Genomic DNA, 12,507 nt, shown 5'->3' on the forward strand with positions numbered 1-12,507 from the left:
ACTTACACTTGCTTTTTGCTCCATATCTCCATAATGCATCATCACACAACTGAACATGAGGTTATCTTATCTTCAATAGCTGTACAGTATTCCATCATATGAATGGACATTGATTATCTAACCAGGTTCCTATTGAGGGACATTCAGGTTATTTTCAATTTTTCTAAATATTCTGGTGGTCTGCCCTCTACACCCAACTTGGAGCAAGTGTGGACTTGCGTTTGGGACAGAATTCTACAAGTGAAATTGCTGGTTCAAAGGTGAAATTGGAGTGGGGAGGGTATAGCTCAAGTGGTAGAGTGCATGCTTAGCATGCATGAGGTCCCGGGTTCAATGCCCAGTACCTCCTCTAAAATAAATAAATAGACTTAATTACTTCCTCCCTCTCCCCCACCAAAAAAAGTTAGAAAAAAATTTTTTTTTGATAAGGTGAAATGGGTTTAAAATCATGATGGCTGGTATGGTGTAAATTAGTTTGAACTCCCAAGGCTAGTCAACGTGTCTGAACTGAGCATCGGATCTCAGAAGAACACACAACCCCAGTGGAGGGCTAGTTAACATCTATCAAACTTACAAACATGCTAACAGAGGACCCAAGCCCATGTGGTCTAATCCCAGAGCCCACACTTTTGATCAGTGCTGTATTTAAAATAATCATAATAATGATTATTATTAAGCACATGTTCTGTGTCAGGAACTATTGTAAAGGCTTTGCACGCATCACTGTGCTATATCCTCCCAGTGATGCTGTGAGGTGGATACTAGTACTAGTTTAATAGATGAAGGAGGACATCAAGACTCAGAGAGGTTAAGTAACTGGTCCAAGGTCACACAGTCAGAAAGGGCTTCAGACCTGTGCTTTCAACCCCTGCAGACTCTCTGTGCTTCCCTAACAATGACAACTCCAGCAACCAGTGAGAAGCAGGAGTCATCATTCTCTTAATGATGCGCTGGGTCCTGTGCTGAGGGCTGGGTAGGTGTGATCTCATTGGATCCTGAAACCACCCTGAGAGAGACACTGAGGGCGTCTACCACAGTGGAGGGACCTGAGCCTGGGGGAGATGAGGTCACTGCCAAGGTCATACAGCTGACTCAGAACTTCCCACCAGGCCCATTGGAGCCTGAGCTCACAACCACACACCCTACTGCCCCCAGAGCAGCCCGAGGACACTCTGGGCTCAGTGTTCCTGCTGGGGAAGCTGGGCCTGGACGGCCAGGCAGGGCACTCAGGGCCACAGCAGAGTGGCCTGGCTGGACTCAGTTGCAAGAGTCACTGCCTATGTGGCTTTCACTCGGGAACCATGGACACAAGAGCTGGCAGGCTGGCCACTTTGTCCACATACTCTACGTCCGAGGATGCTTTTCCTCCTTGGAAGCATCCCACGTGCCCAGGAGGTTCTGGTCCCCTGGGAGGCGGCCAGACCACACAAGGAGACCACACTTCTACAGAGAGCCAAACTCACTGCATTCCCACCCAGCCTTCACTACCACCTATCACCCCAACGGCTCCCACGTTTCTGTCTCTGGCCTGGATCGCTCCCCATGACTTCAGACTTGTACCTGTGGCTGCCTCACAGCACCTCCACTTGGGTGTCTACTGGGCACCTCCCACCCAACACAGCCGAAGCCAACTCCTCATCTTCCCCTAAACCTGCATCCCTCACCACATTTCTTGCTCAATCTATGAGGTTCCATCCTTCCAGCTGCTCAGGCCAAAACCTGGTTATCATTTTTGAGCATCAGGAAATTCTAACTTTATCTTCAAAAGACTATACACAGAACCTGTCCATCTCTCTCCCTCCATGGGTCCCACCCCACAAGCATCTGTAGCCAGAGGGACCCTGTGAACACTTGAGTCAGATGTCAACCCTCCTGTGCTCAGGAGAACTGTGGCCCGTGGTTCTGAGTCCCCATCACACTGTCCTTGTCACCTCCCTGGCCTCATCTCCCACCGCTTCTCCAGCCACTCAGCCTTTTCCCTATTCCTCCAAGACTGGACCCCCTGACACCTCAGGGTCTTCAACCAGTGGGTCTCCCTGGAATGTTCTTCTCCCATTTGGCTCCTCTGCATTCTTCCAGCCTTTCCTGAAATGTGATTTGCTCAGAGATTCCCCCAAACCCCATCAGTCTCTCCCTAGACACCCAGTTCATTTCAATTCAAAACTCAGCATTATTGGTGAGTATTTATCACCGGGTATTCCTTTTTACTGTCCGTCTCTCCCACCGACTGTCAGTTCCAAGAAGGCCAGGGACACAACTGTCTGGCTCACACTATGTCCCTGGTGCCCAGTCTGGCCTGTATCATTAGTGATGTGTTGAATGAACGGGGATGAAGGGCTAGGTTCCTGCCCCTCCCGGGCTGCTTTGCCCCTGGCCCTGCCCTTCAGGCCCTGATCCTGGGCCTTTCACCAGCCCCAGTGACCTCTGGCTCTCCTGTTCACCCCTGACATACGGATGGGTCATGTGGCTCTGAGAGTGTGTTGACACCACGGCCAGGCACAGACCTGGGGGAGCTGGTGGCTCTGGGGCCACCTTCGTAACCTGGGTGCCCTGAGGCCCGAGAAACACTCACTCCGTGAACGAGGGATTGCGGTGGTGTCTGTGGGCAGCGGTCCTAGAACCCGACAGGTCTTGCGTCAAATCTCGATCATGCTACTCAGCAGCAGGGACCTCAGACAAATGACAAGCTCTCTGTGCCTCATCTTCTTCATTTCTAAAATGGGGCTGCGGCAGCACGCAGGCTGGTGTCCCTGAGATGGCTGAATGGGAGGGAGCGGAGCACCTGGGACCGTGCTGCTGCCACTGAGCTGGTCATCATCTGATCGGGGCCGGGCCGGTCCCCGCGGCATCTGATCCCCCCGCCCTGGGTCCCGGATACATCCTAGACTTGAGGAGGACTTCTAAGCACACATTGCCCTGGTGTGTGTGTACACGTGCAGGGAGGCGTCAGTCAACTTACAACGATGGCAGTGAGAGGGGAGCCAAGCTCCTGGGGATGGAACAGGGAAGAAAAGGAAGGACAATGGTGAGCTTCTGTGACACCTTACTTGGGGCCCCTGGTGTGAACGCTGGAAAATCTTCCTTCCCTAGGTGATGACATCACCAAGCAACATGCTTCCCTTTTTCTCAACTGGGTGGGAAAAGAAAAGGATTCGAACCTGTCTGAGCTGGAGCAAAGCTCACAGAACTGCAGGCAGGATCCCGTGTGCTGCGGAGAGAAGCCAGCGGTATCTGCAGGGCCCGGAGGCAGCAGGAGCAGGAAGAGCAGGGTCGGGAGGGCGACCTGCTTGCCTGCAGTCCAACCGCTGTACCTGGTTTAAGAGAACCATGGGGCAGGGGCCGCAGGGCTGAGGAATTCTAGAGGCCGCTAATCCTGGAGCACACACCCTCTTCCAGGCCCTGGGGAGCTGGCAATGTGCCGACCTGGTCATCCCTGAGAGCTGGGGATATTCTCAAACATCCCCCGAGTGAGCACCTCCATCTCCTCCCCCTCCAAGGTCAATGCTCCCTCACACTTCATTGATTTTATTTCTTTTGAACCCACTCATCATCTGACAGTTCTCCCACTTCAAAGGGGCTACAAGTTTGTTATGAGAAATTAGGTTTAAAATATTTATCTCAGTAGTATGTGCCTCACAATGAATAATTACACACAAGAGAGTAAACAGACCAGAAGATGTTCAACCTCAGCAGGCATCAGGAAAATGCAAATTAAAAACACAATGTGATACCACGACGTGCCTGCTGGAAAGGCTGAAAAGGTTGGTAAGGATACGGAGCAACTGGAACTCCATCACTGGTTTGTCACTTTGGGAAATGGTTTGGCAGTCTCTCATGAAGTTAGATATATGACCCAGCAATTCCACTCTCAGGGACAGTCCCTAAGAAATGTGAGCAGGTGTTCATCAAAAGACAGGGACGAGAATATTCCTAGCAGCAATATTCTAAGCAGCCCCAAACTGGAAACAACCCAAACGTCCATCAACACTAGAACGGAGTAAGAAATTGTGAGTCACTCATACAATGGAAAGTGCTCAGAAAGTGTGTTGCTAGTCACGTGGCTGTCTCTCACCAACACAGTATTGAGCTACAGAAGGCCCCGACCCCCACATCACACACACACTGCATCCAGTGGGAGCCTATATTCCATCTATGTGAAACTTAAAACCAGGCAAGACCAAGCTTGGCTGCGAGAGCCAGGACAGGGGTGGCTTTGGGGGTACTGACTGGGAGGGGCTGGGGCCTTTCTGGGAGGCTGCCCACGTTCTTGTCTCTTGCCCTGGGCGTGGAACATGGGCATGTTCACTTTGTGATGTGTAATCACACTAGACGCTCAAGATCTGTGCTCGTTTCTCAGCAGAGGCTGTACGCCCCTAATAGTCAGAAACAATACTGGAGAGGTTGTGTAATGAATGGCCTCAGCATGCTGCCGCTTCTGCTCCCGAGAACAGCCCTTTTAGTCCTTTTCCACCACTCCCCCTGGTGTCACCACCCTCATGTCACGCAGCTGAGCTCCTGATCGATGGTGCTGGAAGACCCTGTCTGCTGATGCCCTGTCTGGATGGAGACGGATCTGGCTTGCCGGTCCTGCCGCTCTCCTGGGTGACCCTCTGTCTTATGCGTGGCACTCTCAGCTTTCTCCTGTTTTACCCCTCACTGACAGTAGGAGAGCTGTCACCTGCCAAACTGTAAGAGGCCCTGCAGGGCGAGGCCGGGGACGCAGCTGGCCTGGGGGCGCCTACCTGGCTTCTGGCGCTCCATGGTGCTCTCCTGGCTGGTCAAGCCACCTGAAGAGGAGTCGCCGCTGGACATCCCATCGTGGCTGAAGTGGGGATCAAAGGACAGCAGTTGGTGCGGGGGGGCGGCGGCGTACCTGTCGGGGAGCGGGAGGAGGCAAGCACAGGGTAAGGGGCTGGTGTGTCAAAAACCACCTGAGCCTGAGCCTCACTTGCTGAGGGGTTTTAAATATACTGGCGGCTCTGTGGAGGGGAGGCTAGATGAGTAAGCCTGGAAACGTGTTATTAACTGGGGGTCAGGAATGAGCTCTGCCCGGGAAGCACGCCAGGGAGCCGGGGTGGCGGGGATGCAGGGCCAGGTGGGGTCCTCAAGGAAGGAGGGGGCAGAAGCCACTTGGGCCAACAGCCCTACCCATCGGCTCCTCAGGGGTCCTGTTTCTTGGCTGTGAAACGGGGGCTGAGGCGTCCTCAGCAGCCCCCGCCCCCAGGCCTGTCTTGGGCTCCCTTTCTCTCTGGCGAAGAGCGCAGGGTAAGGCAGCATCTGTGGGAACAGCAGGCCTGGAACTGGGCAGCTTGGGGATCCAGCCTCACCTCCGCCTCTTGCCCAGCCAGGTACACTCACTTCCTTGCCCTGAGCCTCAGTTTCCCTGGTTGTCAAGAGGCAATCGCAGCAGGTCCTCCCTTGTAGGACTGAGTGCCATCCTGTGTGCCCAGAGCTTAGACTGAGGCTGACACATGACACAGAACTATGCGTGTCTCTCTGCAGGAGGAAGGGCTGCAGGGGAGAAGCTGTGGACCCAGGCTTCAGAATGAGGCAGGGCTGGCCTCAACCCCAGCCCCACGCCCCCTTACTAGCTGCATGACCCTGGTTGGGCAAGTGTTCACCAGTCCGAGCTGTAGAAAATGGGAGACATTTTCTACTTCTCAGGGCGGTGGTGGAATGAAATAACAAAGGTGTCTGCTAGAGATTCTCCTGGAGGCTGGCCCTGCACACCTACAGGCAAGGGCTGAGACCTAACAGGGGAAGCGGCAGCAGGTGCCTTCCGCGGCCTCGGGTCCCGGCAGCATTCCCCACGCCCTGGAGTGAATCCTGTGGGCGCCTCTCACCATCCACTCCACTTCAGATGGGAGCTGTCATTGTAGAAATCCTCTCCCTGTCTGAGGCTGGTCAGGGACAGCGCGTGAGAGGTAAGAGGATGGGAGTTACTAAGCCCCCCATGAACACCCTGGCTCTTCACTTGGCAGGCGCGGCAGGACCGCGCTTCCCAGTCCCTCGAGATTGGCTGGTTGGGCTTGTGTGACTAGTTCTTGCCAGAGAGCTGTGAGGCAGCCTAGGTCCTGAGAAGTCCCCTGGCAACCAGTGGTGGACCTGCAGTGTGAGTGCAAAGTAAACCTTTGCTGATGGAAGTCACTGCCATTTTCAGGTGTTTGTTACCCGGCATAATCTGACTGAGAAGGGGTAAGTCGGCTGAGGGGCTTGGGGAAGTCTCCCTGCTCTGAAGGGAGATGATAAGGAAAGATGAAGTCTTCTTCACCAGGTGCTGCCGGGTGACATCAGCAGAGGTAACACTGGGAACTGCCGCTGCCCTCCCTCACCAGCCTGAGGATGAGGCCAAGGCTGAGGGCGGAAGAGGGAAGGCAGAAGGAACAGCGAGGCCCTTGATGGTGTTGTCAAGATGCTGGATTAACCCTCCCTGGAGTCCGCTCTGCCTCTGACCCTTCTCTTCTGTGAGATAACAAACTCCTACAGCGTTTGAGCCAGCCAAGTCTTGGTTACCTGCAGTCAGGAAAGTCCCACTGACACAAGCCCTGATTGGCTCCTGTGACTATATTTGCAGCTTGATGGGGTGATACACTGGGAATCCCCCCAAAATCCAAAAGAGGAATGAATTGACTTCTCCGGGGTCACCCTGCCAGCCCAGAGCCAGGCTGTCTCTGCAAAGACCAACTCTACAGCTCCGGGCTTCAGCGCCTCCAGGGCAGCAGAGCGGTGCTTCAGAGAGCACTGGACTCCCTGGAAACTCATCTCTGCTCACCTGCCAAGGAAATACATGTTATTGCTGCTCCTCCAGACCTTGACCTCTAATGCCTCCAGGAAAGAAAGAGAGTCAAAACAATAAAAAGCATAAGCAGTCTTCACCTTACTGGCTGACTTAGCAGACAGCTAACCTCCTGGTAAAATGTGGCTCCACTATGGCTAGAAACTGAAGTGCTCATGTGCTTATTCCATTTTCTCAAAACATCCACATCAAGCCCTGAGAACTAAAGGAAAACGTTGGCAGTGGCGGGGGCAGCCAGGGGAGAGCGGAAGGTACGAGTGGCAGGCGCTGCAGGCGGTTCCCTCATGTCTATTCTCTGCTTCCACCTTGGTAACAGAATCCCAACTGTTTTGGGGGCAGCAATGTGATCAGTTAACAGACTCCATTTCCCAGGCTCCCTTGCAGTTCTGGCCAATGAGATAAAAGTGCTGCACGTGACTTCCAGGCACTCTCTGGAAGTGTGTTGTAGGCACCTTTGCCTCATCAGCTCCTTAAGGCAGAAGCTCCAGCAGGCACCTGAAGACCAGAAAGCCACAGGCCAAGGAAGGCAGAGCATTGGTGAGGAAGAGCCCAAGTCCCGGACAACGTGGGGGGAAGAGACTATCTCATCTGAATCACCATTTTCTACATTATGCAGCTAAGCCGAATCCTAACTGCTGGACTATCTTTAGCTGGACATGTTTTACCACCTTCATCTCTCAGCTGTCCTCAATCAAGACAACCTGTACTTTGTCCAATTGTGTAAGTTTCTTACTAATAAGCTTTATTATCCCAATGCAAACTGACTGACCTATGCTGGCCATTCTTCAGGTGCTGAATATGTCCCATTTGGGGCCATTTCTACTACTGCCACATCCTGGTCAGCCTGGAAATTGGAACATTCCAGCATCTCACCATGCACAGCTCTAGGCAAAACTCCCCAGAAGCAGGTTTATGGGCTGCCAGAATCTTGGCTTTGAACTTCCCACTCTGACACATAGGAAAGTACCAAGACAGATGTGAACTCCTGAGGGCAGGGCCCCAGCCTGCTCTGTCAATCTCCTACACTGCCGGCCGGCACAGTGTGGGGTGAACTAGAGGATGCCTGGGTAAAGATGGACACTATGCAGCCACTGCTGGCAGCCACCCCAATCATCATCTTTTTTGTCCCTGCTGGTGGGGTCCAGACTCCGCTCTGGCAACCATCCATCTGCTACATGACTTGAGTAAATCCTGACAGTTTAAGACAGTCATGGGGGTCCAATGTGACCTTGCCAGAGGTTGGTTCAGGGTTGGGCAAGTGACCTAGTTCTTTTACTCTTAAAAACAAAGAGAAGCCCTCCCCTCTTTTTCCATAGGGTGCTGATTTTGCTTGGGGCCACTGTAGCCCTCGTGGGTCACGAGTGGAGCCAGGTACCCGAGGATGTCCCTGCAGAATTAACCAGCCTTAGAGCCACCCCTCCTCAGGACTTGCTATGTGACCATAAATCCCCATAATGCTTCATGCCTTCTTGAGTTAGATTTTCTGTCACTTCAAGTCAAATGCCTCCTAACTGATGTACCACTCTTTATGGAACTGGCAGGGAAATACAAAGGAAAAACGAAAGCTAGCCAGGTAGCCTGATGAGCCAGTGTCTAGGGTCTGGGCCAGCCCTGCAGGCTGCTGAGCCGGGCACGTGATTCTGACCTAAGGCTCAGCACTGAGTTTGGAAGTTTGTTCATCTTGCATGCAATATGGCAAACTCCTGAGGACGGGGTGGCATCCACCAGCCCCTGCACCCCAGCTGCCAGCCCAGGCCCTGCATGCAGCAGTGACAGGCATAACCCTCTCAGAGCACAGACTCTGCACCAGGCACAGTTAAGCATTCTTGAGGGCTTCCCTCCGTGAACGTTCTCAACGCTGCTCAGAGACAGATGTTTCACAAGTGAGCAAACTGAGGTGCTGAGGAGTGAAGTCTTTGCCCACACTCATATGGCAGACAGGGGATAGGCCATCTGGCCCTCTTGTGTTTACTCAGTATGTCTGAGATGGGCCACGGGGCAGGTTTTGTCCATGAAGGCCTCTGCACTGCTAAAAGCTTGATGAACGCAGCAAGTTGCAGGCCCTCTGGAGAAGACGGCAGGAGATGGGAGTGCTGAGGGCGGAAATGTCCGTGGCTAGGCTGGGATATCTAGGTTGGGTCACATAGGCTCCGGGATGTCAAGGGACAACTATGAGTAGGAAAAAGGGCAAGGAGCCGAGGCCACAGGCCACTGGGGCGGCTCCACCTGCTCCTGGGCCTCTTACTGTAGGCTGGTGACCTGTTATAAAAGACACTTCGGGCGGTTTGGGGGCTGAGGTGTGCCAGGAATGTTTGGCAAAACTTGGAACCCAGTTGGTGACAGAGGTAAAAAATGCTGAAACCTGGGCCACAGAGAGTGGAATCAGACTCCACTGCAGCCCTGGGAAGAGAGGGTCAGGCTGGGAAGAACCAGAATGCAAGGAAAAAGTGAGAGTTGTTCATTTGTCAACGCCAGAGAGCCTGAAACACGAAATCACAGCCATCAAGTGTCACTGTGGGGCAGGGACTCCAGCAGGGACCATGCATGTTGACCCTGATTTGGGGATGAGCTTGGAGGCCTGTGGGCAGGCAGGACAGCTCTGGGTCATGGTCAGTCCCCTGGAATCACATAGCCCTGGGTTCCTGGAAGAGCGACCCAAGACAAGTGGATTCACCAGGTTGAGCCTCAGTTTTCTTCTCTCTCTTTGTAAAATGGGACACATTACCCACACCTCATGGAGTTGCTGGGAACACTCACTGAGCGCATGCATACAGCTCCATGGAACAGTCTAGAGAACACAGAAAGAAATAGACCCACACGGATGTGCCCAATTAATTTCCCCTTCCAATGAATTTCTGTTTTAAGCAGCAAAAGCAATCCAGTGGAGAAGGGAGAGCCTTTTCAATAAATGGTGCTGGACATTGGGAGGCAAAAAAAGGGAACCTCAATCTAAACCCTTTCACCTTATGCAAAAATTAGCTGTAAAAAAATACCTAAAAATGGATCAGGGACTTAAATGTAAAACAAAAATAATGAAAATTTCGGGAGAGGGTGTAGCTCAAGTGGTAGAGCTTATGCTTAGCATGCACAAGGTCCTGGGTTCAATCTGTGGCACCTCCTCTGAAAATAAATAAGTAAACTTAATAACCTCCCAGGCCAAAAAAATTAGATAAATAAACAAAACAAAACAAAGTTAAATACGGTGCTTAGTGTGCTTTAAAAAAAAAAGAAAACTTCTAGAAAAAAAAAAAAAAAGAAAATCTTTTAGGATCCAAGAATAGGCAAAGAGTTCTCAGATTTTAACATCAAAAGCATGATCCATAAAAGGAAAAAAACCCCAATAATTTGGATCTCATCAAAGTTAAAAACTTTTGTTTTGTGAAAAACCCTGTTAAGAATATGAAAAGACAAACTAATGACTGGGAGAAAATATGTGCAAATCACAAGGCTGACAAAGATCTTGTACCTGGAATGTATGAACACTGAAAAACAAAGATGTTCAACAGCATCACAATCCATCAGACAAAGACAAGTGAACCACAACGAGACAGCATCACACACACCTATGAAAGCGGCTGAAATGAAAAACAGTGAAGACAGCAGAGCGGTGAGGGTGTGGAGACACTGGAGCCCTCAGACCTGGCCAGTGGGGATCACAACAGTACAACCACTCTGGAAAATAGTTTGGTAGTTCTTTTTAAAACTAAAAGTGGACTTACCACACAATAAGCAACTGTATTCTTTTTTTTTTTAAAACACTTTTCTACAGCACTACAGAATGGTCAGCACACTCCTCTGAGATAACGCTCTCAGCTTGCTGAATAAGTGGCACTCTTAGAAACGTCTCCCTCCCACACCCCCAGCTTTACTGAGGTGTAACTGACAAATAAAATTGGAATATATTTAACGTGTACAAGGCAATGATTTGATATATGTGTACATTGTGTAATGATCACCCCAAGCAAGTGAGCACATCTAATATCTCACATTGTTATTGTTTTTTTTTAAGGTGAGAATGCTTAAGATCTACTCTCTTAGCAGATTTTAAGTGTATAATACAGAAGTATTAACTACAGCTACCATGCTGTACATTAAATCCTCAGAACATGTTCATCTTGTAAGCCAAAGTTGGTGCCCTTTGAACAACATCTCTCCCCATCCCCCACCCCCAGGCAACCACTCTCTCTGTTTCTTTGAATTTGACTTTTTCCCCTATTCTGCATATAACTGATACTATGCAGTATTTGTCTTCCTCTGTCTGATGTATTTCACTTAGCATAATGCCTGTGAGGTTCATCCACGTTGTCCCAATGGCAGGATTTCCTCTTTTTATGGCTGAATAATATTCCATTGTGTATGTACACCACATTTCCTTTATCCATTCATCTGTCAACAGACATTTAGGCTGTTCCATATCTTGACCAGCAACTGTGTTCTTGGGCACTTATCCCAGAGAAATGAAAACTTTTGATGAATGTTCAGAGCATGAAAATCTATAATAGTCCACACTCAGAAACTACCCAAATATCCTTCAATGGATGAATGGTTCTATGAACTATGGTACTGCCACACCATGGAATACGACTCAGCAACAGAAGATATACTGTATGATTCCTTTTATAAAACATTCATGAAGTAAGAGATGCAGAACAAAAAAATGGTTGCCAGAAGTCAGGGATGGGGGATGGGGTGGGTATGGCTATGGAGAAGCAGGAGGAAGGAGTTTGGTGGTGATGGTACAGCTGAGTGACTTAACTGTGGACAAAACTGCATAGAGCTACACACACAGACACAGACAGACAGACAGACAGACAGACACACACACACGTAACTGGTGCATTCTGAATAAGCACTATGGATTGTACCAATGTCAATGTCGCGCTTTGACGCTGTATCAGTTACACAAGATGCTGACATTTGGAGAGGGCTGGGTGAAGGGGTCACTGGAGCTGCCTTTACATTTCTTCTTTAACTTCCTGTGAGTCTATAATTATTTCAAATAAAGAGATTAAAAATAATAATAAAAGGATGGGGACATCAGAATTTGGAAAAAAAAAAAAGAGCTCCCTGGAGTACTATCATCCCCTCCACCTCTGTTCCTGGCTAATTGCTCCCTGCCAACTGCCACTTCCAGCCTCAGCCATTATTGCCACCCAGGTACCCCCACACCGCAGACTCTTCTCCATTCCTCCTATGTCCCACTCCATTCTGCTTACTCATGTCTGTGGCCTCCATTCTGAAATTACTTTCTCCCCTTTCTATGTGGCAAACTCCTACTAATCTCTCAAAGATCTGTTCAACTGTCACCTCCTCCAGGCAGCCAGCCCAGACTTGGGGCTGGGCTGAGCTCTCTCCTCCAAGGCCTGAGTCTATCAGAGCTCTCACATCAGTGTGCACATCGTTTCTATCCTCTCTCCATCACAGCAGCACTGACAACAGGAGCCCCTGGAGTGAGTGAGTATCTCAAATATTTCTCCTGGCAGCCAGCACACAGAAAGCACTTAGAATCCTCTGCTGATGAAAGCTGAGTAGTGGTTACTAGAAGATGGAAGAGCGTGTGCGTTTCCCCCACTTTTACAACAGAGGCTTGGAATCAAACACTGGTTTAGTGCAGCGGCTCTCGAAGTGTGTTCCCTGGACCAGCAGCCTTGGTATCGCACACTCTACCCAACACCTACCAAGCTGGAAACTTGAGGGTGAGGCCCAGGAAT

The 12,507-nt window shown here is 50.6% G+C and overlaps 1 protein-coding gene across 5 annotated transcripts in view; it reads right to left on the minus strand.

Moving 5' to 3' along the window:
• The window catches only part of SIPA1L3 (signal induced proliferation associated 1 like 3), a 214,779-nt gene that overhangs the window by 39,045 nt on the left and 163,227 nt on the right, over positions 1–12,507 (minus strand). For all 5 annotated transcript variants that reach the window (XR_004322355.1, XM_032486153.1, XM_032486155.1 and 2 more), the window contains exon 13: positions 4,743–4,873. Coding sequence is in view for 4 of the 5 variants with exons in the window: in XM_032486153.1 (XP_032342044.1) it covers positions 4,743–4,873 (131 nt within the window). In the remaining variant the exon portion in view is untranslated. The remainder of the gene's footprint in view (positions 1–4,742; positions 4,874–12,507) is intronic.

This window comes from Camelus ferus, chromosome 9 (genome assembly GCF_009834535.1).
Source record: "Camelus ferus isolate YT-003-E chromosome 9, BCGSAC_Cfer_1.0, whole genome shotgun sequence".
In the NCBI taxonomy this organism is placed as follows: Eukaryota; Metazoa; Chordata; class Mammalia; order Artiodactyla; family Camelidae; genus Camelus; species Camelus ferus.